Consider the following 26,911-nt stretch of genomic DNA (forward strand, 5'->3'; position numbering starts at 1 on the left):
GGGGCGATAGAGTGGCGACCGCAGCCGAATTGGGATGAAGAGGGAAGACGATAAGACGAGTCGACTCACCGCAGGAGCTCCTCCGTGACACGGTTGGGGCCGGGCAGAATAATGTTGTGCGGCCAGATGTCGTTGTTGCCCATGGTAGGAATGATGGGGACATGCTTGCCGAACGTGTCGAGCATCTTCTGAGCCATCTGCTGGTTCAGATTGAAGATCTCCTTGGGCGATCGGGGAAGGTTACGGTCACTGTCATGACTGAGGAATACGTTAGCACGTGCGTTCGTGTAAACAAAAAATCAAGTCAACGGTTAAGGTTTGCCGCGATGGTGAGGAAAGACTTACCGGGCACTGTCTCCGGTCCAGACAACGAAGTCGATCTCGTCGACCCATTCCTTCTTGAGCCAGTCAAAGGTCAGGTCAATGAGAGCCTGTGGCGAGTCACAGTCCCTATGAAGCGTCAGCTATGCAGCTCTTCAAAGAGGAGGAAGAAGCAGAGAACTCACGAGAGAATGTTGCCGTACTTGCCGGCGGTGTCGGACTTGCGGTAGTTGCGGGAGGAGTCGACATCGGTGGTGTTGAAGTCTTCCTCGCCAAAGTCGAACTCGGCGTCGTCGTCACGCTCGTCGCCGTAGAAGTCGAGGCGACGCTTCCACTGGCCCTTGGCGGAGCCGGAGTGGGGCTTCTCTCCCGGCTTCAGATGACAGGAGGAGCCGAACGTAGCGCCCTCCTTGTAGAAAGGGTCGGGGTGAAGGTCGGTGATGTGGAGGAAGCGGCCCTTGAGTTCTGGTAGCGTCAGCACGAGGCATGCACACACAGAGTACGTGGGTGTGTGAATAGACAGGTGGGGTAGGGAACATGGGGAGCCGTGATTACGTTTACCTCGGTCGGTACTCACCTCGCTTCTTGTCTAACGCTGCTGGCCGGTCGACGGCGTCCGCGGCAGAGAACGGCGCTTGAACATCGTGGAGGCCGACAACTTGTGTGGCCAAGGAGAGGATGGAGAGCACAATCGCAGTGCGCATGGGGGATGGCAAGACAAGACGGGGGAACAGACGAAGGGGAAAGGGTTTAGGAGATGAGGGGGAAGAAGTCGCGGGCCAAAGGATAATATAGCTATGCTATCCTATGCGATGGCGATGGCGACGGGGAACAGACGATCGACAGTGACTTGGCCGCTGAAGCAAGGAACGTCACGGAGGTCGAGGTTGCCGGAGCTAGTGGTGGTGCACGCAGGCGCTAGCGATGTCACAGGATGAGCGCGTGTTGCGCGTGTTTTGTTCTGCGACAAGTCGGATGGTCAGCCGGCTGCTGAGGGCTGCTTGCTAACGGCGATGGCGTCGTGGTGAAGCCGTGGTCCGAGTGGGACGGCCGGTAGATGAGACAGGAAGACAAAGATCGCGTGAGGGAATAGGAGGCGCTCTGTCTGCTGCTGAATCGCGGTGCAAACAGAGGATGGCGATGGGAGTGGAGAGCCGTGGGGTAACAGGCTGCGATCGATCGACCTTAGCGGGTGCAAGATGTCTGAGTGAGACCTGGCGCGTCGAAAATCCCTCACGAGATAAGCTAACGCCTAAAGCTGAGGAGAGGAGCAGAAGCCGAGTTGCCGGTGGTCACTGGCGTGTTTTGGCTGGTTGATTCGCTTGCTGCGATGGCGTCCCGTGGACAGGCTGGGCAGGCGAATCAGAGAGGGCTAGGGGACAGGGAGCGGCTGAGAGAGCGGCGGCGGCGGCAGCGGCGGTGTGGTATGGCGGGGAGTGAGACAAGACGCAACCAAGCACGATGCACGAAACTTGATCAACTTTGATCACGGGTGCAGGACACTGCTGCGAAGTGGTAACGGGGTGTGTTGTATGACGTCGGGGCGCACAGAGGTGGTGAGGACAAAGCGAACTAAATCGTCTAGCGCAATGTCTGGGTGGGTTGGAGGGATGTCAGATGGGCACAGGTGGAAGGGTGGTCGAGGACGATGGAAGATGAGAGAGACCCAGCGACGCCGATGGCTCTGTTCTGTCTCAGCGACCCGAGCCCGGTGAGGCCCGGCAAACCTGCCAAAGAGCCACCACCCACGAACGTGGGTTCGGTCACTCCCTGGGGGCTCTCCGCCAGACCGACTCTTTCACCACCGAGGAACCGTATCGACCGAACTCTCTCTCTCGCGAGACCACGCAACCCTCTGCTACTGGCACATTCTGCTGAGCCCCACACATCAGACCAACATCCGCAGACCGCGCTAGACCGCCAAGAATGCTGAACTCGTGAATCTGCATGCACTACCAGCGTCGCACCAGCGAAATCGACCAGTCAACGCAGCGTGACGTATCAAGTCGATTAGGAATGGCGCTAATCAACCAGTCCATAGACTATTTTTGACCGTCGCAAAAGACCGCACAGATCCGCCGGCTTGCTTGGCCAGCTGGGCATGCAAGCAGTCGACCCAGCGGCCGTCTGCATGTCTGCAGTCTGCGGGCTTCATACAACTCCACCGCCGTTCCTTGCGCCGGAAGTCTGGGGAACTAGCTTCTGGTCTAGTGCCTCCCCCCCTTGACCAAGGTAATGGTCACGTGTCATTAGCGTCGCCGAGGTTCCTAGGCGCCCGTCACTATCTCTGCCGCCTATCACACCAAAGGTATGTAACGCTAGGCGTCCGAAATATTTCGCGCACCCTGTGCCATATGCCATATCGTCACTACTGGCCCTGGTCCTCCGATCGCTTCAGAAATTTGGGTCAACATCCTCCACCGGGCTACATACACCTGTTATCGCAACCACCATGGTGAGTTACCCGTCTAGCTGTTCGATCAGTCCCTCGAGCTAACCCACTCAGCTCCGAAGACAGTCCCGTGAACGACGAGAGTATCTCTTCAAGAAGAGCCATGAGGCGCAGGAGCGCGCCGTGTTCGACCGCAAGCAGCGTCTCAAGGATGCGCTCGCGAGTGGCAAGGCGCTCCCGAACGAGCTCAAGGCGGACGCGCGCGCGATGGGCAAGGACCTCGCTCTCGACGAGGCGCAGACTGGTACGTACACCTGGAGACACTTCTGTCTTGCTGTGGAGCTCGTTGAGACAAGAAGCTAACAATGTTACAGAAATGCGCTCACATGTCGACGACGAGTACGCCAAGGTCGGCACGTACGACCCCAAGGTTGTCGTGACGACTAGCCGTGATCCGTCCTCGCGTCTGACCCAGTTTGCGAAGGTGCGCATCCTATCGATCTTACGATCACATGTCTGAACCAGGTGACTGACGAGCAGGAACTCCGCCTCTGCTTCCCCAACGCGATCCGCCTCAACCGCGGTAACACGGTCATGAAGGATCTCGTGCAGACCTGTCTCTCGCAGGGCGTGACCGACCTCGTGCTCGTGCATGAGCACCGTGGTGTGCCGGACGCCATGATCGTCAGTCACCTTCCCCACGGCCCCACGCTCAGCATGACGCTCAACAATGTCACGCTCCGCCACGACGTCGCCACCTCCGACTCGACCGTGTCCGAGCAGTACCCGCACCTCATCATGGATGGCTTCACAACCCGTCTTGGAGAGCGCGTTGCTAGCATCCTCAAGGCGCTGTTCCCCGTGCCCAAGGATGACGCGAAGCGTGTCATGACCTTCGCTAACCAGAACGACTTCATCTCCTTCCGCCACCATGTCTTTGCCAAGACTTCGCACAAGGACGTGCAGCTCGCCGAGGTCGGCCCCCGCTTTGAAGCCAAGCGTAAGTTGAACGACAATGGACATATCTGACCCCACAGCGTACGAGATCCGCCAGGGAACTGTCGACCAGACCGAGGCCGACGTCGAGTGGCTCCTCCGGCCGTACATGCGCACGTCGAAGAAACGCAACCAACTCTAGATCGCTCCCAGCTTCGAGACAAACTTGTTGTACAGTATTTTGCATGGACTACTACTATTGTGCGTCTGCATGTTGACTATGACATTCCTCTTCGCGGGCTCAGCGGCGCGGCGGAATACAACGAGGATTAGGTTTGCAACACGGACTCGTTGATCGGAATGAAGGTTGACAGGTGGGTGGGTGGAGACTGATCGAGGCACATTGTTGCGATTACATTAAATGCTGAAGGATTGAAAGCTGGATAGCGAGGGAACGCTTGAAGGTACTGCTTAGGCGGGGTTTGAGAGGAGTGCTGGGGTGTTGTTGCTCAGGCGCGACGAGCAGGAGTGTTGATGATGCCTCTGGGTGGTGTGAGCTTGCGACAAGACCGAAGTTACTTACAGGCTGCGGAGGAGCTCGTTGCCACTCTGTGAGTTGCGCAGAGTGGTCTGGTACTGACGGCAGGTATTGTGAACGCGGCTCATCAAGTTGCGCTCGCCGGGAGGCACCTGACGAAGAACACTCTCTGGCTTGTCAGCGGGACAATGAAAGCATTGCTCACGAAGGTGACCGCGGCCAACGGAAGAATTCGCCACGGCGACGAGGGCGGGCGTTCGGCTGCAGCTATCAGTTAAGTATCCGAGAGTGCCAACTCACCCTTCCTTTTGAGAGCACAGACCCTCAATGTACTTGACGATGTTGTTGCGCTGAAGAATACGGCTGGAGCTGAGGACGAACTCGACGAACTGCACACCGTGGTGGTTCGTGGCGAGAGGAGGATAGGCGGTGAGGATTGCATGGGAAACCCCTTTGATCATGGGCTCGTGGAGGTTCAGAAGCTTGTTGACAACAAAGCTGGGTGTCAGGCATTGCCGAACACATAGATACTCACTGGCCGTATTGACTATTGGCGACAGTTGAGATATCATCAAGAATCTTCGGTGTAAGTCGAGATCGTAGAAGTCAAAGGCTACACGCACTTCTTTGAAACAGGCATCCTGTAGCTGTCAGCATTGGCGTCTAGAGTGAGAATGCACTCACAATCAGATCTTGGTTCGCACAGCCTTCGAAGATTTGTTGAACAGAGATGGATCCGTTCTGTGATGAGTTGTTGCCGTTAGAAGAAACCCACTTCATTGGAAACGGAAAGGTCAGCCCAGCGACCACACATGTCTTCTTTGATTCTGAGGAGTCAGCACTGCCATGGGAAACTTCTTGGGTGCACTCACTTGTTGAAAATGTCAGACTCGTTAGAGCTGCGGCATTTGCCGAGATACTGGGGATTAGCAGTAGAATGGCCGTCTTCACTCACAGGACGCCAAACCTTGCGAGCTCCCGTCTGCATGGACTCGAAGATCCCATATTTGATGAGGGCGTCCGAGATGAGACCCTGGGATGTATCAGATTTGCAGCCAGTACCACTACTCACCTCCAGCTCCTTGATTCCAACAGCCTTGACGAGGACGTGAGCACCGAACTTGTTGTTGGCGATCGAGACAACGTCGTCCCTGAGCTGGTCAGCACAAGCCATGTCATTGAGCTCACTGGATAACCTTAATAAAGCTGATGCGGTCCTCGGTCGTCCCCTTCTCGAGCAGTTGCTGACAGAGATAGTTACCATTGGAAGTGAAGCAAAGAGCCTTGGCCCACTCGAGAATAACGTTGATGAGGTGCTGGGTGATATGGGTGGACCTCGACTGACCAAGACGGCCCTTACTGTCAGTGGCAGACAAGGAGAAGGCACTTACCCCGAGAGCATTGGCAGCCATCTTGAGGGTGGCCCTGAGAGTGTGTCAGAGATGCGCGACAGCGTGGACGTACGCCTGAGAGTTGCTCCTGGGCTCTTGATGGGCGATGGTCCAAACTAGAGGTCGGATGAGGTCGTACTCGCTGCACGGATCCATGCGCAGGTAGTCAAGCTTGCCGCTCAAGATGAGGTCGACGATCATTTGAGAGGGGCGGTAGGTGCTTGCCTGCTGTGAGCTTGGTACGCGGCGAGAGCGAACTCACCTCTGCAGATGAGAGCACTGCCCCAGGCTCGCAGCCCGCCGGCAAGGAATCGCTGGGGCCAAAGCTGCCGGGAGGGAAGGTTGACTCGGTAGGAGAGACGCCCATGTCAAAGTTGCCGGTGGACTTGGGAGAAGGGGTGAGGCTGAAGCGGCGTTCAGTGAGCTGTTGTCAGCATAATTCCAAAAGTGGCCATACGAGAGTGGTGAGATGGTGAACTTCAGATGAGAGGCGAGTGTTGTCGGCGATCGCCATGTTCTTCTCGATCTGGAGGTGGTCAACGCGCTCCTGGAGCTTGCGGATCTGTGAGTCTTTCTAAAAGTCAGTGTGACACCCCAAGGAGAAGGCTTACATCATCTCCCCCTGAGGGCGTGCTGGTGGGGCTGTATGACATATGAGGGCTGCTCGACAGAGTAGTCGACCAGATGCCGCCACTGATGCCAGGAAGGAAGGGGGTTGCCCTGGCGACGGAGATCGGCTCAGGCTTGGCCTGAGCAACGTTTGGGCGCGGCTGCTGATCGTTAGTCCTCCATATACAGTATGCGGCACGCACCGTCTCGCGACAGCCGTTGGAGGACGGTGAGTCCGAGGAAGACGAAGAGCCGTCAACGGTGGGCGCTACATTGATACTCCAGGGGGTGACGCCAGTGCGCCACCTGTCCTTGTGAGCGGGCGCGGCGTTGGATTGACTGAAGTCGCTGCCAAAGGAGAACGCGCTCGTCTGAGAGGAATTAGAAGGGCGACGGGAGAGGTCTGTGATGAAACGGAAAGGAGGGGGAGGAGGGGTGTCTGCGGGAACGTTATCGGCCGTCATGTTGCAAAGTGAAGCTTGAGAGAAGGATGAAGTTGGTGTTGGATTAGTTCTGGGCCTGTTGTGTGCTGGGTGGCGTGGAGGGTCTAAGGTAGAGTGAAGGAGGCGAAAAGTGAAGTTGCGGTGTCGATGAGATGGAAGTGGAACGAAAGAAGGCAGAGAGGGAGACGAGAAGGAGTGTGTGCTGACTGCCGTGATGCGAGATCACGTTGCGTGAAGTATGAGGGAGGTGAGGGGAGCAAAGAAAAAGGGGGAAGGCGAGTTGCAGTTGAGCTCTGGCAATGTTGGGGATGTGAGTTGACGAGGGATCGCTAAGTCTCCGTAAGCTGCGTGAACTGCGTGAGCGGGTGAGAGTGAGTGTGCCGCATGAGCTGAGGGTCGCAGCCGATGATGGCACTGGCGGCGGCGGCAGCCCAAAATCCAGCCTGCGTCCTGTCAGCGCTCCACTCGACGCTAGACGCTGCGGCGTGGCTACCCTTGCGGCATTTGATCTGGCTGCCGAGCTAGCTTGTCGTGTGCATGGCGCAGTGGGCGCGGAATTATCTGCCGAGTACGCCTTCCTCGCTCCGGCGCAGTAGAGCGAGGTGCTGAGTAACTGAGACGGCGAGTGGAGAGTTGACAACACGTACCCGAGCAATGTAAGTCAGGCGCGACATTAGCGTCAAAGGGAAGCCACGTGCCATTTTACGTAAGCAACTTTCTGGGTGAGGAGGGAAGACGGAATCAATCCCACTCACTCCGTGTCCGACGAACTGTCAAAGACGTCCCCGCTCATTGGGCTGCGACCATTCTCAGCGACCTCACCACCTCAAAGACAACACTAGACACGATGGCCGACCTCGACTACAGACCGACGGTGGAGGAGTATGGCAGTGAGTACTTGCCGCTGCCCCGACGACTCGCATCCGGCTGCGGGTCGCTCGCGGCTTAAAGCCGGGAGTTCGTGACGCTGACCTCGTATCAACTCTCTTCGGACATCCACACCAACAATGCGCGACTTATGGTGAATTAACACGACCGCCTCACTCCCCGGTCTTGTTCTCCTCGACTGTACGACGTACTACGAACGACCTCCTTGGATAAATTCTCCCCTTGCCATTCGCGTTCACTCGATCCTATCCTCCGCTTGTGACCGTGATTCCCGATGAACAGAGACAATCAAGGGCCGTGAGGACCACATCCGGGAGTCCTGGATCCGATGCATGGAGGCTCGCATTGTCCGTGAGAACCTCCAGAAGTGCTACTACTTCGAGGGCGTCAACCACTACGCCAACTGCAAGGACCTCGCCGACAAGTACGCCAAGATGATCCGTGACAACAAGGTGAGCTACATTACCAGCGACTTTGACTGACGGCAGGTCTCTGGCTACAAGGTCATCGACGAGGAGTAGAAGCTATAAACCATGCATAAAAGATTCTCGATAATCATGCGGAACTTAGGATCTTAAGGACTTAGGGGGTGAGGACGCCGCTCACGTACGACACGCTAGAGTCACGGCCGCTCGTGCACTTTGAGCTTTGCTCGTACCGCACAAAATTGAAGCGGACGCTGTCGGCCCCGGGCTTGCCGGCATACTCGTACTGCAATAGATTGAGCAGAACGGTGATGGGGTTGCGTCCGCAAATGGTATTCTGAGCAGTCAGCGCTCATGGCCGGGTGTTCTGGTCAGGCAACAAGGAAGCGCTCGCACTTCACTGTGAAGGATGTTTGTTACTCGCCTTTGTGCGCGCTAGATACGATTCCCACTCCTCGACTGCGCCGTCTCTGGCAGGAGAGCGAAGGAGATCCATTCCTTCATGATCCATGTACTGGATCGACTTCCAAATTGGCACGTCGCCGGAACTCTGACCGGCATATCTCTTGACGAGCTCAGGCGTCGGCGTGTTCTGAGGGGTAGAGTTCGCTGGGACGGGAGGCACGGGGTTAGGTGGATCGGGGGCGTGTGGATAGTAGGGAGTGCATGAGAAGCGCGATCCCCTGCGAGTCAGATGCAACGTCTGGTGAAGGGAACTCTGCTCACCAGTGACAGAAGTCCGAGGAAATGATGAAGAACGTTTCGTCGTCATTCCAGTACTTGGAGAGGGCGGCGGATATGGCCTTCCGCTTGTCTTCGCTAGGATGACCGACGAGGAGAGGCACAAGCTTGATGTCCCGCCTGCATGTCAGCTCGGTGAACCCTACTGCTTGACTTCGTGGCTACTCACTTGCCGAAGACCTGGCGGATGTAAGGGAGGTGCATCTCGAGCGAGTGCTCATCCTCGTCGACGCTGCTCTTCATGTCCGAGAATAGGCGTGACTTGCGGAGATCGGCGATGGCTGGACGACATTAGCGTCTTTGTGTGCGTGTGTGCCTGGCGGCATGGCGCACCTTCCAGATCCAGGGGGATATCTCCAATGGGCGTCCCATAGGATGCGAACTTGCTGAGCGCAATGCCGGAGAGGTAGACATGGTGACTAGGTCCAAGGAGCACAACGCGCTTGCTGGACTGATCAGCGCCCATCACGCTCTCTCGCGACTTACATCTTGTCGACAGGCACAGCCGCGTAGGCCCACGCTGCCGCCGGCCCGGAATAGGAGAAGCCGGCATGCCTAAAGTCAGCACAACAACAACAGCCCGCTGGCTCACGGGGCGATGATGGCCTTTGCCTCTTTCACGGGGGGACTGAACGGAGGGTTGTTCAGCGGATGCACCTTGTCGAGGTAGCCCGACAGCTCGGCGGTGAGTCGAGAGCCTGAGGTCAGTCGGTGGCAACGTCATAGGGCTCAGCGATGATCACTGTTGTTCGTGTACCAGCTCCCAGCGTGTGAGGCTTCGCGTACTCTGGTACAGTCAGCTGGTACAAGCGTTTGAGAGCTATTGCTCACCCCGACATGCTCGTCGTGATAGCTGAGAGAGGATGCAATGATGAAAGTGCGGCTGGCAGGGCTGATAGTGGGAACGCACACATGAAGCGGATGCAACCGACCTGTGGGGCACCAGCGTGATCGGCAAGCCAAGGTGACCCTTATGTCAAATGATGCATGCTGTCACTACATTCACTGGAATACAAAACCAGCTACATTAACGGCGCCTGGGAGGCGTGTCATCGTCATATCTTCTACGGTGGGGAGGGGAGTCATCGCGACGGCGCGGAGGGGGGCTGTCATTACGACGGCGAGGGGGAGGACTGTCATCGCGGCGGCGCGGAGACGGGCTGTCACGTCGTCGTCGAGGAGGGGTTACGCTATCCCGACGGCGAGGGGGGCTGTCGTCGCGGCGGCGGGGAGGAGTCGAGTCCTTACGACGACGGTCGGGACTCGGCGTCAGAGAGTCAGAGTAACGCCTCCGGCGAGGAGGCGAGCGATCAGAAGCATCCGAATAGCGTCGGCGAGGAGGGGGAGATCGCGAGTCATCCGAGCTGTATCGCCTACGGCGCGGAGATGGCGAACGAGAGTCGTCCGAACTATACCGCCTACGGCGCGGAGAAGGCGACCGCGAGTCATCGGAGCTATAGCGCCTGCGGCGTGGCGGAGATCGCGAGTCACTCGAGTAACGCCGACGGCGGCGGTACCGCGAGTCGTCGGACGAGTAGTCGGAGCTAGAAAGGTCACTTTCCGAGCTCGACAGCACAGACGACGAATCGCTGTCTGAGCTGTCCTGGGCGGCAGCTCTCTGCTCAGCCAGCAGCTTCGGAGCATTTTGCAGCCACTCGCGCATATCTTCCGTAACAGCACCGAGGCCGATCTGCGTGAAATAGTTGATCGAGAAACGAGTGTTTCGGGGGTTGTCGGTCGGGAACATGCCCGCAAAGGCCGGCTGCAGGTCCGGGAACTTCAGGCGCTCGACCAGCTTCTTCAGACCCAGCTCCTCCTTGACCTCGGTGAAGGCAATCTTGACGAAGATACGCGAAGACGACGTCGTCTCCTCCTCATTCATATGAACAACGTGCAGAACAGCCCAGGAAATAGCGTCCGACGCCAGCATGTGACCAAAGAAGCGGGCAATGTTTCGGAGCTTGTTCGTCTCGTATCGGTGAATGGTGTCGTAGTATCGCTGAAAGGCGTCCTGGAATAAATCGGTCCAAATGCGGTTCAGCTTCGCGAAGCGCTCGCCGATAGAGCCGAAGAACGCCTTGTAGGTACGCTCCTGCGAGCAACACTCAATGATCATGTTGACGAGCTCGACTTCGCGACCCTCTGGAATGTTGACCTTGAGCAGCTTGTGGACGGCCTCCTCGAAGTTGAGGGAGTTCATGATTGTGAGGTAGATCGTCCGTCGCAAGTTGATGAGATTGGTCTCCGTCATGTCGGTAATACCCTCCTTTTCGGGTGCGACGTCGTCCTCCGACTCAGAATCAGAATCGTAATCGCTTCCGCTGCCTGAATCCTCGTCGTCGGAATCGCCGAGAATCTCTCGCTTGATCTCGTTGTAACGCTCCTCGTTCTCCAAGAAGTTAGGGTCCACCTTGAACAGATTGAGACCCTCCTGAACCTTCAACTCGTCGTCGAGTGAGATCCTGTGCGTGATCTGTTCCTCTTCTTCCACCAGGTCGAGACCCTCGGGGATCATCGGGTTGTCCTTGTACTTGTCCTTGCGAACCTGGAAGAGCACCTCGATCATGTACTGGCAGCGCTTTGAAATGGCACCCTCGTGGAGAACAGCGCGGAAACGCTCGAACACCATGGTGTTGGCCCGCGGCGAGTTCTCGGACAGGAAAAGACCAACCTCGCGCATGAAGCTGACCGCGACTTCGACCGAATCGTCCGTCGGGCGTTCGAGGCAGAGGAGGAGGATCTGGAGCGCAACAATCTCGTGGGCGACATATTGGTTCACGAGGTGCGCAATGAAAGTTGACGTGGCGTTGCACACATTCTTGTCGTTGCGCTTGTACGCACGGCGGAACTGGGCGATAAGACGGGTGAGGACAAGCTCGCCGACTTGGGGCAGCTTCGTGTTCACGATGGCCACGAGAGCAGCAAAGATAGGCGTAAACGGCAGAGAAGCGGCCTGCGCACGCATCACACTGCGCGCAAACAGGCCCTTACCGCGGATCAGATTCTCGCCGAACAGCTCCGGCACAACGTGCTTGATGTTGGTGATGTTGACCTTGTTGATCATACCGTTGATGCTCTTGCGGAGGGCATCCCACGACATGCGCTGGTACTCGGGACTCGTCTTGTCCTTGCTCGCTTGCTCCTGCATCGCCCTCAGGCGAGCGGGAGGGATATACGCGCCTCCTGAGCGGGAGCCAAGGAGGCGCGCGAACTCGGCGCGAGCATCGGCGCTCGGCGCAGCCACAGTGCCGTTTCCGTTCTCGCCTGCATCCTTGACCTCACTGCGACGCGGTGGCTCTTCATCGGGCGATCGATCCCTGCGACGCCTCGCGGGAGGAGAGGGCGACCGGGCTCGAGGAGAAGCCGAGGGGGACCTGTCGTGATTAGCATTGTTTGTGACGTCGCTTCTCGGGTCGCGCTTACCTCTTGCGCTTCGACGTCTCCGGCGACGGGCTGCGCGAGTCGACACTCGGGGAGCGAGATGTTGAGCGGGGCATACCAGCAACCTGCGTTTGTGGATGAGGGAGCTCCCGCCTTTTGAGGTGAGATGGAAAGAGTTCAGTCTGTCGCTGAAGTGAGGCTCACGCGGTGAAGGCGAATCCGGAGCTGTGGGCGGCAAATTCTTACGTGTCAAATGACGGATGTGATACCGCAGGGCGGGGCCCCCGACTTCGAGTGTTGACGCGTATGGCCACGGGGTGATCGACGAGCGACAGGCGATGTCTGTCTTCCTCATCACTCCTTTCTGAAACCTTAATCTCCACGTCAAAGATGTCCAAGCCCCAGGACAGCAGTGCCCTTTTCGCGGCTATCCGCGAGGCCGCCGACAAGTACCCCAAGCCCGACGGCGTCACCTTCGGCTATGGTACCGCCGGCTTCCGTACTCTGTGAGCACAACCATAAACAAGAGTGCTGGACCTCGCTGACCGTCGAAGCGGATCGAAGCTGCCGTCCGTTCTGCTCCGTGTCGCGCTCCTCGCTGTCCTCCGTTCCCAGCGTCTGAACGGCCTCACCATCGGTGTCATGGTCACGGCGTCGCACAACCCTGAGCCTGTGAGTAGTCCGGCACACCGCGCATGCACGTGCATCGCAGCCATCGCACCGCCGACATCGCTGATATGTAGGACAACGGTGTGAAGCTTGTCGACCCCGCCGGTGAGATGCTCGAGCAGTCGTGGGAGGCGTACGCCACGCTGCTGGCTAACTGCTCGACGACCGACGAGCTCATTGCGGGCTACCAGCAGATCGCCGAGTCGCTGCACATCAACGTTACTGCCCCGGCCTCCGTTGTCTACGCCAGGGACACTCGTCCTTCCGGACCCGAGCTCGTGACTGCGCTCCAGACCGGCCTTGAGGCGTACGGTGATATTGTCAAGACGAACGACCTCGGCGTCCAGACGACCCCGATCCTGCACTACGTCGTCAAGGCGGTCAACGACAAGACGGGCGAGTACGGTACGCCGACTGTCGAGGGATACTACGAGAAGCTTGCGACTGCGTTCAAGACGCTGATCGGCAACCGCAAGCTGGAGCCGCTGTACGTCGATTGCGCGAACGGTGTCGGCGCCATCGCTCTGCAGGACTTTGCCAAGCACTGCGACGTTCTCCCCTTCAAGGCGCTGAACACGGATACTGAGAAGCCCGGAGCGCTCAACTACCAGTGCGGTGCCGACTACGTCAAGACGAAGCAGGCGCTTCCCCCTTCTATTGCCGAGTCGGGTATTCTCACAAAGCCAAACACGCGCGCGGCCTCGTTCGACGGCGATGCCGACCGTATCGTTTACTACTACCTGCGTGACGGCAAGACCTTCCGTCTTCTCGACGGCGATAAGATTGCTGTTCTTTCCGCGCTCTTCATCGGTGACCTCGTCAACCGCGCCAAGCTCGGCGACAAGATCCAGGTCGGCGTCGTGCAGACTGCGTACGCCAACGGCTCGTCGACCAAGTTTATCAAGTCGCGCAACATTCCCGTCTCGTGCACGCCGACGGGTGTCAAGCACCTGCACCACGCTGCGCAGCGCTACGATGTCGGTGTCTATTTCGAGGCGAACGGACACGGCACCGTTCTCTTCTCTCCCGAGGCCGTGTCGACGCTCAAGTCGGCTCAGCCCAGCAGCCCCGACGAGGCCAATGCGATCAAGTACCTCCTTGCGCTCGGCGACCTGATCAACCAGGCCGTCGGCGATGCGCTCTCTGACCTGCTCCTTGTCGAGGTCGTCCTCGCCTACCGCGGCTTCACGGCCACGGAGTGGGACAGCAGCTACGAGGACCTCCCGAACCGTCTCGTGAAGGTCGAGGTCCCCGACCGCTCCATCTTCACCACCACCGATGCGGAGCGCAAGCTCACGTCCCCCGCCGGCCTGCAGGCCCGCATCGACGAGGCGTGCAAGAAGGTCGACCTCGGCCGCTCCTTCGTCCGCCCCTCGGGTACCGAGGACTGCGTCCGCGTCTACGCCGAGGCGTCGACGACGTCGGCCGCCGACGGACTCGCCGTCACCGTCTCCGAGCTCGTGAAGGAGGCCGCGGCCAACGTCGCCGCCAAGGCCGCTTAGGCAGCGGTGAAGGCGCAGAAGGCGCATAAGGCGCAGCAGGCGCAGTAGTCGATGTCGAAATAACTAGAGCCATAAACAAACCCCTCTTCCTTCCACCCTCCCATAAAATACCAAGTCGCATGAAAGGTTTCTTCGTTTAGCGGTGGCACGGTGTAGCATAGTGGCAGCAGTATACAAGCGTTGGTAACAAGAACAAGCACAGGTATCGAGATCGGGAACAGGTATGGTGGTGCTACATGAGGACAGTGTCAGTCCGAGGGCGCGGGCGGATAGTCCGGGTACTGATGGTACGGCAACGGCGGAGTCACACTCGACGAGGACGCACTCGAGGAGTGTTGCGAGTACTCAAGGGGGTTTGCCTGCTAAGCCGGCCCCTGTTGCGGCGACGCCTGTGGGGGGATGTGCGGCGGTGTCGGGAGGTTTTGCGGGGGCATCTGAGGCGGGGTCGTTTGTGGCTGGGGCGGAATCGGGATATCGAGCGGCTGAGCCTGGACGATGCCGAGGACCTGGTCGAGCACGTCCCAGTGCTTCTTCTCCATGGCGGCGATGCAGTCCCTCAGGCTCTGGGCAAGCGAGTCGAGAATGTTGGCGCATCCGTTCGCGATCGTCTCCCCGCCGCTCTCGGGGTCCGGTGTGGTATACTGGGCCTGCGAGCGCATGATCTGCCCCGCCTCTCCTATCAGCGGCAGCCAGGGGGGTGGGCCCGCAGTGACTGGGCGCTGGTACGTCCAGATGCCGACTTGGATCTCGACGAGCGCCTTGCACGCCTCCACCACCATGGCGAGCACGTCGTGCACGGGCTGCATCGTGCCGCGGGGCATGTGCACGAAGTGGCTGAGGAGTTGTTCCGCCGCCTCGGCCCGGCGAGGGAGGACTGCACGAAGTGCCTCAACGACAGCCGACTTCGTCATCCACGCCGTCAAAATGTCGTTAGCATTGAGTGCGCGGTCGAGCGCATAGTGCGCCTTGGCGGAAGCGGGGAGACCAGAGGGTAGGTTGGGTATAGCACAGGCGAATCCCGGCAGGAAGTGCAGCGACATGAGGATGTGGAAGGCCGTGATGACCTGCTTCATGATGACCCAACGCCGGCGGAGGGCGCGGTATGCGAGCCAGCTTGACGTTATCGTAGACGGCAGCTTGAGAATGGCCAGAATCTGATCATGCCTCGCATCCTGTTGCACCATCGTGGCGTGGAACGACTCGACCTCGTGCAGGATCATCGGGACGGGGGAATGCGACGGGTCGGTCACGACCACATCAAGAATGGAGTAGAGGCGCTGCAGACTGTTGTGCAGGTCGTCGGCGCGGTAGAGCCTGTCGCAAACTGAGAGCTTGCCTAGATTCTCGACGGCGTTATCGCCCACGGCAGCAGCCGCCCAGAGGCTGTCGTTTTTCCACACAGGGTCGACGCCTTTCCGGGCTGCCGCCAGGTCGGCAGGCTTTCGCGGTCGTGCAGCCTCGAGCACGCTCTGCGCCTCGGCGACGCGGACGCCAGCCCATAACCAAAAGTCTGGGTTACCCCACGGTTCGAACCGACATTGCAGAACAAGGCTGCTGAAGTTGAGGGCGTCGGAGATCTGCCTGCTCGCCTCGACGATTCCCTTGCCCTGAGCGAGCGTGCGCGGGTCCGTGAGACAGTAGGGCAGCGCGGGCGCGAACGGTGCGTATAGGCTGAAGATCTCGAGTGCTTGGATAGCGTAGAACGACTCGGGGCGTTGCGAAAGCACGAGCAGCAGCAGTGTTGTGACAACGTCTCCGAGCTGGTCGCGAATTCGCCGCATCTCGGCGTCCTGGGGCAGGCTCTGTGCACCGATGAACACCGCTACGCACAGCAGAAACTGCATCGAGATGTCGTCGGGGTGCCGCTTCAGCAGGTCGAAAAGGTGGTCCAGATCCTGCAAGTGCGGGTGATAGGTGCGCAGAAGGTCTATGCGGGGCGCCAGACGTACGCGTGCCGCCTTGTCGACGATCTCATCGATGCGAATGTCGCTCGACACGATGATCCGCCTGTAGATCCCATCATACAGCTTCTTGCCTGCGCCCGACAGCAGCTCTGCGACGAGCGTCAGTGGGCGCCCGTGCAGGCGTAGCGTTGAGTTAGAGCGGTCGCCAAATACCGGCGCTACGTCGACCGTGTTGCTGACGACGTTGACGGGGCGCGACTTGCCGTTTGCTGAGCTCGACGAACGGCTTGCGGGGCTCGGTCGCTTGGGGCCCTCGGCCTTCGTTGACGGTACGGTCGAGGCGGAGGGACTGCCACGCTTGCGCTTCTTCATGCGCGAGTCGTCCACGACGCACGGGAGATGCAGCGTTGAACATCGATGACACGCCTTCGCTTTAGGCAGCGGCTCCGCCGAAGACGGTACGTCTAGGTCAGGCAGCTCGCACCGCGTCTTGCGCACCTTACAGGTGTTGCACGAGCGGCGTGCATGCGTCCGCCGGGCCTTCGGCTCACTTCCAAATGGAGTAGTCACAGAGCTCCCGACTGCATCCATTTGGAAGGGAGAGAACGCGGTTGTGATGGGCAGTCAAGGCGAACAGTACGGATAGATGCTCAGATGAGCAGACTGGCGTGAGGATCTGGTAAAGACGAGCACCAGGGGGAACGCGGGAGGCTGTGCCTGCTGATCTAAGCCTACGGTCGGTGAAATGACGCGCGCTGGCGGGCTCGGTGGGGAAGGCCGTGCCGGGGTTGAATGATCGAGTCCGAGGAAATGGGGAGGCCGCTCGGTGTTGGCGGTGGAGAGAGCGAAGTGTAGAGGAGTAGTGCAGGTGTAATCATGTAAGCAGGCGTGTGCTCGAGAGTGTGGTGTGCAGTGCGGTGCGGCGTGTTGGATCCTGGCGAGATGGGCGGGCAGTCTCGTGAATTGGGATGATGGGCAGAGATGGTAATGTGATAGACCGGTGCAGTTTAAGCTCGGCGCTAAGGGGGGAGATGAGTGAGCTACCCATTCGGGCGCGCCGGCTAGTCCGAGTCCGCCGCTCGCCTGCGCCTGCGCGCCTGGCCCAGTCGACTTCTCCGCTCACATCGGGCAATCCCTAGAACTAGTCCTCGTGGTATTAAAACTAGCCTAACAACGTCTCTCAAATCAGCCCGCACCGCAACCCTAATACCACTATACCGCAGTGATCCCCGGTTACCCTTGATCCAATATATCCCATATCTGCTTCCGCCCGGCGACTAAACCACTGGCCTTGCCTTCACGTCCCGCGTCATTCATTCGCCTCTAGCATCGACCATTTGTTTTGACAACAGCAGCCCTCCACCTCCCGCAGGTTCTCGACCGTTTTCGCTCCATCAAGAGTCGCTACTAGGCGACCCGGGACTCGATGGACTCGACGCTTCCGAGACAGCGGGACGAAGCGCGAGAAGGAAGGTCTGCGCCAACCTCGCGTCTTCCTTCTCCCCCGCCGTCGCTACCTGCGCGCCCGAAGTCACCGGAATACTTCCCTCCCACCGGGCAGGGTATCAGCACGGTGACAGACTCGCCGCGCAGAGGAGGCGAGCGCTCTCCGCGCCGATGGGATGACAACCGACGTCGAGACGGTGATCGGGACCGCGAATGGCGACCAGAACGAGATGGCCGCGATCGTGCCCTTCGTCGAGACAGAGAGGAGCGTGATCGTGAGCGTGACAGGCGACGAAATGACCCCGACCGCTACTATCGCCCTGATCAGGATGGAGACCGGGATCGCGACTATCGGCGAGCTCGGGACGGAGAGCGTCTTGGCGGCAGAGAGGACCGTTGGGATCATGAGCGTGACCGCCCCGATGACCGTCCTGTGAGGAGAGACCCTCCTCCGCACGTCATGCCTCCCTTCCGGGGTACACTGAACGATGATCGTTCTCGATCCACGACGCCTCGCCCTTATCGCTCCGGTCCCAACTCCCCGCACCCTTACGGCGGCCCCGACCTGAAGGCGTAAGTATCTGCACCTCTCAGCTGTTCACATGCTAACCCCAGGCGACGTGAAGAGCGCGAACGAGTCGAGTTCTCCATCTGGCCTCCCTCCCCCGAGCGGCCGTTCGCTGAGCTCGAAGCTGAGCGTAACGAACGCGCGGAGCGAAACGAGCGGCGTGAACGCGATCGAGACCGTGACCGCGACCGCGACGACCGCAGGTCGAAGAAGAAGAGCCGCAGACGGCGGTACGACTCTGACGAAAGCGAAGACGAGCGTGAGCGTCGACGCCGGCGGAGGAAGGAGAAGGAACGCCGTCGCGATCGGGACGACGAGGACCGCAGCGAACGGCGACGGGACCGAGACAGGGACGACGAGTGGGAGGAACGTCGCAGCCGCTCACCGAAACGGAGCAGGAGCCGCAGGAGCTCGTCTCGTTCTCGCTCGCGCTCTTTCGCCGTCGACACCCGCGACGTTTCCTCCGCCACCCCCGCTCCTATCCTCGAGGAGGACGACGGACCTGAAGTCGGCCCTCAGCCGCCGTCCGAGCTGCAGATCGCCGGCCGCTTCGAGCGCGAAGCGTGAGTACACAGCAGCAAGCTTCCAGCTCCAGGGACCGAAAGCTAACAACAGTGGCAAGAACCTGCTTCCAGGCGAAGCAGCCGCGATGCGACAGTACGTCGAGTCTGGGCAACGTATCCCGCGCCGCGGCGAGATTGGCCTGGACCAGAACAAGATCATGCAGTACGAGGCGTCCGGTTTCGTCATGTCCGGCTCTCGCAATGCGCGCATGAACGCGGTGAGAGTCAGGAAGGAGACGCAGGTCGTCAACGCGCAGGACAAGATCGACCTGATGAAGACGAAGAAGGAGGAGGCGGATCGCAAGGAGGGAGAGATCATCAGCCAGTTCCGGGAGATGGTCGAGGAGAGGCTGAGGGAGGAGGAGAGGAAGAGGAGAGACCGCGCGTAGAACTCATGTATACTGTGTATCTTTGTACGGCCTGTTGATGCTTGAGGATTAACATCACTGACGGGGCATGGTTGAAAACAGGCATACAAGACTCATAATCACATCATCTAAGGTGAGGCTAACTTTTGTGTTTACACGTCAAGACATCACGGCAGCAGCGGGACTTGAAAGCGTTGGAACAGGTGAACGGGGCGGCCTAGTTCTTTCCGTCATGCTTCACGTCTTCGCCCTTCCAAGTGCTCCCCTCGCCAGCGGACGGAGGGAAGGTGTGCGCCTGATACGCCGGCGGCGGCGGGGTGGGCACATCGCCCGAGGGGCTGTATCCTCCATATCCATTACCGAAGACGGGCGGGGGCGGGTGAGCGCCGTACGGAGTCTGGGTGTCAGCTCGAAGCGTAATCCCCTACAGCTGGCTCCGCGATTCCTCCTTGCTTCCATTCCGGCTGTTGACCCCCCTGGCCAGCATAGGTTCCAACGGCGCTTTGTCGCAGTCGACTCGGGAACCAACGTGGCTAGAGACGTGGCGGCCGAGACAGTTCCCCGCGACCGCAGAACTAAGAGGGAAGAAAGAGGAGGAACACTCACATCATACCCCACCACACCGGGCGGCGGCGGCGGCCTATACATTGCAAACTCGGCGGCAATGTCGCGCCGACGTCGACGCATGGCCCAGAAGACGGCGTATGAGATCAGCGCCGTACCGATGCAAATGGCGATGACGACGGCGGCAATCCGCTCCGAATGGCTCGTGTTCTCGTCGTCCCACCACCAGGCTGAGGCTGTGGGAGCCAGGCCGAGACCGAGGAGCAGGAGCGGGCCGAGCGGCGAAAGTGTCAGGATCATTGTCGTCGCCGCTTTTGGTGGAGGAGTGGGGAAGAAGGGGTTGGATGCTCAGGGAGTCGGGTGGCGGGTACGGTGGTAGTCACTCGACGTCGGTGGGTGTGCTCTCAGAGTATGGAATACGAGCGTTGAGGATGGATGAGATGCTAAGAATGCAGTGAGTAATGAAGAGACAATGATATGAGGATCGGCATGCGGTGCTGTGTTGACGCTGCGCTAGCCTTCTCGCACGCCGAGGGCGCACTGACCGCCATCATTTCTTGGCGCCGGTTGTGACGAGGTGCACAGCGACGTGAAACGCGTGAAACACACCTCACACGAATTACACGAACTCTATCGCGCAGCCAACGCGGACCAGGCACACACGCAACTGCGCCCAACGTATGCTCGATGCATGCTGCGAGATGCACGTCAGCCGCTTGCGAGATCGGGGACCAGATCGCAATCGAGATCGAGATCGTCGACTACGGCGGGTGTCCCAGATTAGCCCGCACCGTAACTCCGCAACAGAGTCAGTCTCATCTGCGGTGAGTAGCTTCCCACCCGCTCCCACAGTCAGTGCCTCGGTCAGAATAAAAGACATATGCATCAACGTCTGCTACACTGTCCGTCAATGTCCCGTGCAGGGATACAGGAATGAGATGGGGGAATGGCATGAGGGGTAAATGAGTAGGGACGAGGGATGTGCTCGGTCCGGAAGATGGTGGAATAAGTGTTCATGAGGGGGTAAATGTTAAAAAGCTAAATGTTTAAGCGAGGAGGGCGAGAGCGGCACCGACGGCGGCCAGCGAGCCGGCGACAGCGTTCTGGACAGCGCCGCTGTTCTTCTGGTCGGCGGAAGCGCCAGACTTGGTGGCGCCGCCGGCAGAGGCGGAGCCAGAGCCAGAGGCAGCGCCGGCACCGCCAGTGGCACCGGCAGAGCCGGAGGCGCCAGCGGAGCCAGAGGCAGAAGAGGAGGGCTGGACTCCGTCGATGGGGGTGGAAGAGTAGTTGCGGGTGCCGGCAACGTACTGCTCGAAGTTGGGGTAGAAGTAGTCCTCCTCAGCGTAGGGGTGGGTGATGTTGTAACCAACGTTGACGGGGACGATGTTCTTGAACGACTCCTTGATCTTGGGGTACTGAGCAATGAGCTCGGACATGGTGTTGTTGTTGATCTCGTGGTTCAGGACGATGGGGCCGTGGGTCTTGTACTCGCCGTTCTTGGCCTTGTCGATGACCTTCTGGTAGTTGCCGGCAACGGTCTCCTGGGTAACGCCGTTGGTGCCAATCTGCCAGTCGAAGGTGTCGTCAGACCAGACAATGTTGGTGAGGTTCATGTGCTGAGCAATGGCACGGATACGGTTGTCAACATCGCCGTAAGGAGGGCGCCAGCACTTGGGGGTGACATCGAGAAGGGCCTTGATGACCTTGCGGGTGTAGTAGAGCTCAGCGAAAGCCTGCTCGCTCGAGACCGAGGTCATCTTGGCGTGGGACCAGGTGTGGATACAGATCTCGTGGCCGTCAGTCTTGGCACGGATAGCCTGAACAGGCCAGTCGATAACGTTCGAGCCGATGAAGAACATGGTAGCACGCTGGTTCTCCTTGCCGAGGAAGTTGTAGAGGGCGTTGTGCGAGCAGTTGGGGCCGTCGTCAAAGCCGAAGCCCCAAGTCTCAGGCTCGGGCATGGTGGTGAGGTCAGGCTGGAGACCAGTGTCCTGGGCGGGCTGGGTGCACTTGGTAGCAGACCACCAGCAGCCAGAGTCCTGGGGGTCGTTGCCCTCGGTGCCCTCGGCGGGACGGACGGGGATGTTGGCAAACTTCTCGCCGAGGGTCTTGTTGATCTGGGCGAACATGTCCTGGGCCTCCTGGTCACCCTGGACAATGTGGGCGGGCTGCCAGGCGACGGGGTACTCCTTGGTGATCTTGGCAGCGGGCTCGTAGGTGTAGTAGGTGCACTCCTGGGTGACATCTGGGGGTGGTTAGCATGGTCCAGTCGGTAAACGGGGATGTTTAGTATCAGGCGCAGCTGGTGCTGCGGACCCGCGGACCGCGAGCCCCTTGAAGAGTCGATTCGTGACTACGACCCCAACCGTGCCCCGGAACGCATCAGACAGGTCTGGCTGATGATCTAGGCCACTTGCTGGCTGATGTGATACGAAGCGGATGATGTGGCGGCGGCTTGTGACGCCTGCCGTCCGAGATCGGAGAAACGGTAACGCGACTCACCCTCAACGTTGTCAGCGACCTGGCGCTTGGAGATGACGCGACCGCCGAGGTTACGGGCGCCAATCTCGTGACCGCCGCATCCGGTGTGGGCAGAGACCGCGCCGAGGATGGCGAGGCCGGTGGTAAGGGAAAGGAGCATGGTGTTGAGTAAGGGGACGGGGGTGATTGGCGACGATGCGCAGTGCTTGTCGGTGAAAATCAGAGCGAGTTCAGCTTTCCTTCTTCTTCAAGATAACGATGCACGGGGTGTCGTGGCAGCGAGAAGGGGTTAAAGAACGGAGGCGAGGAAGAAGAGCTATAGAACAGGTCGTTAAAAGGGAAAGGTGACGAAGAGTGATGAGGAGAGAGAAGAGAAAGAGAGACGACAGGCGAAAGTCAACCAGGGTGGTAGTGCACGCAGCGCGACGAGGAGCGACGCGGAGGGAGGCGACACCGACTGGCAGCTGGGCGAGCTGTGGGTCGCTGGGAGTCTAGCTCAGGGGCGCTACGTGCAGAGAGCAGGACGAGTCCCATTTTTCGCCGTCAGAGGCCCAGGACGGCCAGGACAAGCCAGGATGCTGGCCGTGGGCTGCGGTTTCGCTTGATTTGCACTTTTCTCGGTGTGGAAGGTGTTTGCCTCTGGGTCTGGGGGAGAGCCGCAGTTGACTCGCTACCGTCGGCAGAATGGGCAACTCTCAGGGTGTGCGCCAGCGACGAGCCAGGGAGCGGTCGACGTGGGCTAAAAATAAGTGTCGCGCGGCTCGGCGCCCACCATCCTCTCCGTGTCTGCAAGCTCAAGCGCAGCATGTGATTCTCGCGATCCTCCTAAGCTCCAGGGCTGGCAGATGTTAAACCCTGAGTCGTCTCCCTTCCCCCCTCAACTTGCTCCCCACTGCGCGTAAGAAACCTACGTCACTCCACCGAGCCATCGACACCGGTACACCGGACCTGTCGCGTGCGATCGTGCGCATCACACTCAGCCAACTGGACAAATTGTTCGTGTCGCGCCGCGCCGCGCCGTCAACCTCAAGATAAACTGCTTGCGTCGGACACAGGATGCAGGCACCCAGGGTGACGCCGCTAGCGTGTTTTACGGCCGTAGTTGGCAGACCCTCCGTCCCATTATCGCAGTCAGCGCCGGGCGGGGCAGCGTTCACCGTAGTCACACGGCGATGATCGATCGATCCCGCAGCAACATAACGCTAACCGGCAGTACCGCGCCGTTGCTCAGCCAGCACACGGCGCCGTGTCTACACTTGCGCAGCCATGGCCGGACCGTCTGCACATCGGCACATTTGTTAGGTTCCGTCAGCATGGCAGCAAAGGGCGGCGACAAGGGCCACAGGGCCGATCCGAATTGTCGCCTCGCAAGAGGTCCTGTCGACAGAACGCCCAGCGCACAGAGCCTCTGTACCGCGCCCGAAATAGTTTTCCCACGACTTCCCACTTCTCACATCGCCACACTCGCTCATTCCACACTACTGCTTGCTTGAACAGCACCGCTTTACTCCACACCCACAAGCACATGTTGCTGCGCAGTTACTGATGGCAGGACACTGACGATCGTCTCTGCAATGTATGATGGCTTGGCACAGTGGAGCCGGGGCAAAAGGCTAGAAGCACTTGGCAGCATCAGCTGCTCATCGGACACCTGGGAACCGAGGTGGCTGTTCCTCGGCCTCGTCCGACCCTCTCGCGCCCCAAGCGGGCCGGGCGACGGTGCAGAAGGAATATATGGAATCAGCAAAACCGCCGGACGCGATGGAAAGATAAAGATATCTCGCTTGCGATATATCGAGATCCGAGCGGATCCAGTGTCCGCGTCAGTGTCTGTGTGGCCATTATCAGCAGCCAATGGTCCAAAATAACATCCCGACGCGACAAGCGTGTGTGCGCGGTGTATTCTCGGCGATGTTTGTGCACTCGACGGTCACTTCCAGTTGCGAGCCAGGTTTACAGACACTCCGTCGCACCCACTCCGCCCTCTCTGCTGCGCAGTTATCGGTGGTCGGATGTCGGACACTGCACCGCCTCGATCTTGGACCCCACGATCAGCCTTCCTCGAGCACTCGTTGTCAGCTGTCCATCGCTGAGTCAGGTTTAAGCATAGCTGACTCGACAACAGCTCGCTCCCATTGTTCATCGACCCTTCCTGGGTCCACATGGTGTTGCTCGGCATCGCCTCAACGTCATCTAGCTTCAATGGATGTCGCGGAGCACACTGAGTCCAACATCGCCTTTATTCCTCACTAACCCGACAATGTCTCGGAGAAGCATGATGAGGTCGGTGCGGTTGCCCTCCGTCATCACCCGGCATCAGCTGTCCGACACCTGCGCCTGAGGTTGATATCGGCGTACTCGGCGCCGCCAGTCTCGGGGTCAGGTCTCGTCATCTTCACGGAGCGATGATCTGACCGGAAGCTAGTGTATCGCTGGCCTCTGAGCTTCTCCAGTCCGCTCTACTTTCAGCTCTCCAGTCCATTCGCCGCATATCCGCATTCCACTCCGTACCCACTTGGAGCTCGGCGGGTTCGGCGAGCTAATGCTTAGTTTCCGACATCGTTTCCGATCTAGGTCTCGTGACGCCTCTCGTCGGCACCGCCTTAGTCGCTCTCTGTCCCCTCAAAGGAATGAGATAGGTGGAAGCACGGCAGACTGGGACCGCCGTTGCATGAGCCGCAATGACGCCTGCGAGCATAACTGCCGGGCAAGCCTCCCAGACTCATTACAATGAAGGGTAATGAAGGGTAGGGCTGACTCTCGCGTCAGCCAAGTGGGGGATCCTCTCCTCCCGAGTCTGGAGCTGACACATGACACGCGAAACAGCTGTCTGATGATGCGCAACCGTGCATGCTTATATCTACCAAAGACAACATATGGGGTATAACTGGGCCTTGCCCGGAGGCTGGCAAGGAGCAGTGAGTTTTCTAAGCACTACCGTGCACTTATCTGGACTCGAGGCTGGCCATCCAGTCGCCGAAACGGAGCGCGCCTTGCCTGATCTGGTCCGTGATCTGCTGCACGTTCGGGTCCGACATGACCTTCTGCGCCATATCCCTCACGTTGCGGTCGAGCGCCTGGTACGTCTCGTTGCCCTCGATGCCAAGCATGCCCTCGCCGCCGTGCAGGTCGTCCTCGTCCTCCTCCTCGCGTCCGAAGTAGGCGTTCGAGCTGATCGCCGTGGCACCCTGGAAGTTCTGCAGGCGCGTCTTGGCCTCGGCGGACGCGTTCGGGTCGTAGTTGCCTCGTCCGAAGTACATGTCAGACGAGATCGACTTCTGGTTTCCGAATCGCTCCTTCGCGCTTCCGCTCGCGTCGCTGTCCGCGTCCTCCTCGAAGGCACGCGACTTCTGAACCGCCTTCGGGGGAGGCGCCGTCGAGGCAATCTGTCCAAAGCCGAGCTTGATGGGCACAGGCTTGTCGTCCTCGACCTTCTTGCGGCTCGAGCTCAGGGGCGTAGCAGAACGCGAGCTGCTGATACCGGCAGCCTGGTTCTTGCGACGCTCCTCCTCCTCACGCTGCTTCAGGGCCGCGGCCTCCTCCTCTTCCCTCTTCTTGTCGTAGCCGAGGCGCTTGATGCGCTCCTCCTCCTCACGAGCCTTGCGCTGGGCCTCCTCGAAGTCGATGGGGGCAGCAGCCTTCTTGGCTCCGAGCTTGGAGCCTCCAAGCTTGCTTCCGAGCTTCATGGGTCGTGCGGCGGGCTTGGCACCACCAGTTCGGAGGGACGAGGAGGTAACCGTTCGCGGTCCAGTAGCGGGCTTGGCGGCGGCAGCACCAGCACCGATGGAGGGAGGGGCGGGGGAGGAAGGCTTGCTCGGTCGGGGAGAGGGCGTGGCCTTGGCCTTATCCCACGACTCGAAGAAGTCGTCATCCTTCTCAGCGGGAGTCGAGGTCTGCGTAGCCATGGGCGTAAGGTCGAGGCCGTCGATGTGGATACCGTTGGGGTACTGCCTGGCATCCTCTGCGATGCGGCGCTGGAGCTCCTCCTTGTACAGCGAAGCAGCGTTCGAGGTGTAACGGGCGCGCGCATCGTGGTTGTTAGGAGGAAGAAGGTTGCCCCCTCCGCGCTTGGTGAAGAACTCGCTCAACGACGCATTGCCGCCAACCTTGAGTGCTCGGAGCTGCTGGAGAGACCAGGAGTCGAGGTTGGTAGAACTTTTGTCAGTAATGATGGCCGTGAAGATGCAGCGTTCTGTAGGACTTATTGCCTTCGATCGGACAGGGTAAGTCCCGTCCCGATAGAACACACGGTCCCACATGATGCTCTTAGCGTGATACTAACCGGACGAAAGAGATGTGCACACCGAGGTTGCGGTGAACACTGGAGCAGTCGAGACAGAGATAGATAGCGAAAGTGACAGAAGTCCAGGTGGGGTTCTTGGCACCGCAGTCGAAGCAGGTCTGTCTTGTCAGCTGGAGTTGCGACCGTAGAAGGTGAAGAACGGCGCTGAAGATAAGAGAATGGCAACTGTGGAGTGGCTGATGTTGAGGCAACAGAGCAAGATAGCAGCACGCAGGCGTTCGTATTGCAGTCCAAGCATGCACCAACGAAAAGAGCCTTGGACTCCTGTCGCCTGATCTTTCTCCGGTCATCGCGCCGCGCTGTCCCATCGCTATTACACCGATCGTGGGTACCGCGCACGCACCTTGTTAGCCTTCTGGTTTTTGAGATGGGCGAAGACGGCCGTGGTCTGGGCCTTGGTCGGGTCCATGATACAGAGCGGAGTAACGGAGCTGGTCGTTCGAAAGTAAGCAAAAGCGTCTAAAGACGGAGACGAAGA

The 26,911-nt window shown here is 59.3% G+C and overlaps 10 protein-coding genes across 10 annotated transcripts; 4 read left to right on the forward strand and 6 right to left on the reverse strand.

Annotated features, from left to right (window-relative positions):
- Positions 1 to 65: 65 nt before the first annotated feature.
- A1Q1_02188 (uncharacterized protein) lies at positions 66 to 1,025 on the reverse strand (the record flags this gene model as incomplete). Its single annotated transcript, XM_014325133.1, has 4 exons — positions 66 to 258; positions 346 to 450; positions 507 to 786; positions 899 to 1,025. The coding sequence occupies 4 exons, from the start codon at positions 1,023 to 1,025 to the stop codon at positions 66 to 68; spliced, it is 705 nt and encodes a 234-aa protein (XP_014180608.1).
- Positions 1,026 to 2,773: 1,748 nt separating this feature from the next.
- A1Q1_02189 (rRNA primary transcript binding protein) lies at positions 2,774 to 3,851 on the forward strand (the record flags this gene model as incomplete). The annotated part of the gene is made up of 5 exons (XM_014325134.1): positions 2,774 to 2,776; positions 2,828 to 3,017; positions 3,088 to 3,197; positions 3,254 to 3,713; positions 3,751 to 3,851. The coding sequence occupies 5 exons, from the start codon at positions 2,774 to 2,776 to the stop codon at positions 3,849 to 3,851; spliced, it is 864 nt and encodes a 287-aa protein (XP_014180609.1).
- A 210-nt stretch (positions 3,852 to 4,061) lies between these two features.
- Positions 4,062 to 6,651, reverse strand: A1Q1_02190 (uncharacterized protein; the record flags this gene model as incomplete). Its single annotated transcript, XM_014325135.1, has 13 exons — positions 4,062 to 4,339; positions 4,393 to 4,448; positions 4,488 to 4,828; positions 4,963 to 5,014; positions 5,060 to 5,220; positions 5,260 to 5,338; positions 5,376 to 5,527; positions 5,579 to 5,599; positions 5,652 to 5,720; positions 5,841 to 5,963; positions 6,036 to 6,140; positions 6,190 to 6,348; positions 6,391 to 6,651. The coding sequence occupies 13 exons, from the start codon at positions 6,649 to 6,651 to the stop codon at positions 4,062 to 4,064; spliced, it is 1,857 nt and encodes a 618-aa protein (XP_014180610.1).
- An 826-nt stretch (positions 6,652 to 7,477) lies between these two features.
- Positions 7,478 to 8,039, forward strand: A1Q1_02191 (NADH-ubiquinone oxidoreductase 12 kDa subunit, precursor; the record flags this gene model as incomplete). Its single annotated transcript, XM_014325136.1, has 3 exons — positions 7,478 to 7,520; positions 7,801 to 7,970; positions 8,022 to 8,039. The coding sequence occupies 3 exons, from the start codon at positions 7,478 to 7,480 to the stop codon at positions 8,037 to 8,039; spliced, it is 231 nt and encodes a 76-aa protein (XP_014180611.1).
- Positions 8,040 to 8,340: 301 nt separating this feature from the next.
- A1Q1_02192 (spliceosome-related protein) lies at positions 8,341 to 12,181 on the reverse strand (the record flags this gene model as incomplete). The annotated part of the gene is made up of 10 exons (XM_014325137.1): positions 8,341 to 8,626; positions 8,670 to 8,804; positions 8,854 to 8,965; positions 9,018 to 9,130; positions 9,171 to 9,239; positions 9,277 to 9,382; positions 9,428 to 9,471; positions 9,516 to 9,654; positions 9,717 to 12,058; positions 12,108 to 12,181. The coding sequence occupies 10 exons, from the start codon at positions 12,179 to 12,181 to the stop codon at positions 8,341 to 8,343; spliced, it is 3,420 nt and encodes a 1,139-aa protein (XP_014180612.1).
- A 274-nt stretch (positions 12,182 to 12,455) lies between these two features.
- Positions 12,456 to 14,236, forward strand: A1Q1_02193 (phosphoacetylglucosamine mutase; the record flags this gene model as incomplete). The annotated part of the gene is made up of 3 exons (XM_014325138.1): positions 12,456 to 12,571; positions 12,620 to 12,737; positions 12,809 to 14,236. The coding sequence occupies 3 exons, from the start codon at positions 12,456 to 12,458 to the stop codon at positions 14,234 to 14,236; spliced, it is 1,662 nt and encodes a 553-aa protein (XP_014180613.1).
- Positions 14,237 to 14,598: 362 nt separating this feature from the next.
- On the reverse strand, positions 14,599 to 16,555 carry A1Q1_02194 (uncharacterized protein; the record flags this gene model as incomplete). The annotated part of the gene is made up of 3 exons (XM_014325139.1): positions 14,599 to 16,131; positions 16,186 to 16,289; positions 16,354 to 16,555. 3 exons carry the CDS (start codon positions 16,553 to 16,555, stop codon positions 14,599 to 14,601), a joined length of 1,839 nt encoding a protein of 612 aa, XP_014180614.1.
- A 1,011-nt stretch (positions 16,556 to 17,566) lies between these two features.
- On the forward strand, positions 17,567 to 19,106 carry A1Q1_02195 (uncharacterized protein; the record flags this gene model as incomplete). Its single annotated transcript, XM_014325140.1, has 3 exons — positions 17,567 to 18,159; positions 18,202 to 18,717; positions 18,770 to 19,106. The coding sequence occupies 3 exons, from the start codon at positions 17,567 to 17,569 to the stop codon at positions 19,104 to 19,106; spliced, it is 1,446 nt and encodes a 481-aa protein (XP_014180615.1).
- Positions 19,107 to 20,695: 1,589 nt separating this feature from the next.
- A1Q1_02196 (chitin deacetylase-like mannoprotein MP98) lies at positions 20,696 to 22,290 on the reverse strand (the record flags this gene model as incomplete). The annotated part of the gene is made up of 2 exons (XM_014325141.1): positions 20,696 to 21,894; positions 22,152 to 22,290. 2 exons carry the CDS (start codon positions 22,288 to 22,290, stop codon positions 20,696 to 20,698), a joined length of 1,338 nt encoding a protein of 445 aa, XP_014180616.1.
- Positions 22,291 to 25,075: 2,785 nt separating this feature from the next.
- Positions 25,076 to 26,842, reverse strand: A1Q1_02197 (ARF GTPase activator; the record flags this gene model as incomplete). The annotated part of the gene is made up of 3 exons (XM_014325142.1): positions 25,076 to 26,285; positions 26,413 to 26,531; positions 26,777 to 26,842. 3 exons carry the CDS (start codon positions 26,840 to 26,842, stop codon positions 25,076 to 25,078), a joined length of 1,395 nt encoding a protein of 464 aa, XP_014180617.1.
- Positions 26,843 to 26,911: the final 69 nt, after the last annotated feature.

The sequence above is a fragment of the Trichosporon asahii genome (genome assembly GCF_000293215.1).
Source record: "Trichosporon asahii var. asahii CBS 2479 unplaced genomic scaffold scaffold00050, whole genome shotgun sequence".
Taxonomy (NCBI): domain Eukaryota; kingdom Fungi; phylum Basidiomycota; class Tremellomycetes; order Trichosporonales; family Trichosporonaceae; genus Trichosporon; species Trichosporon asahii.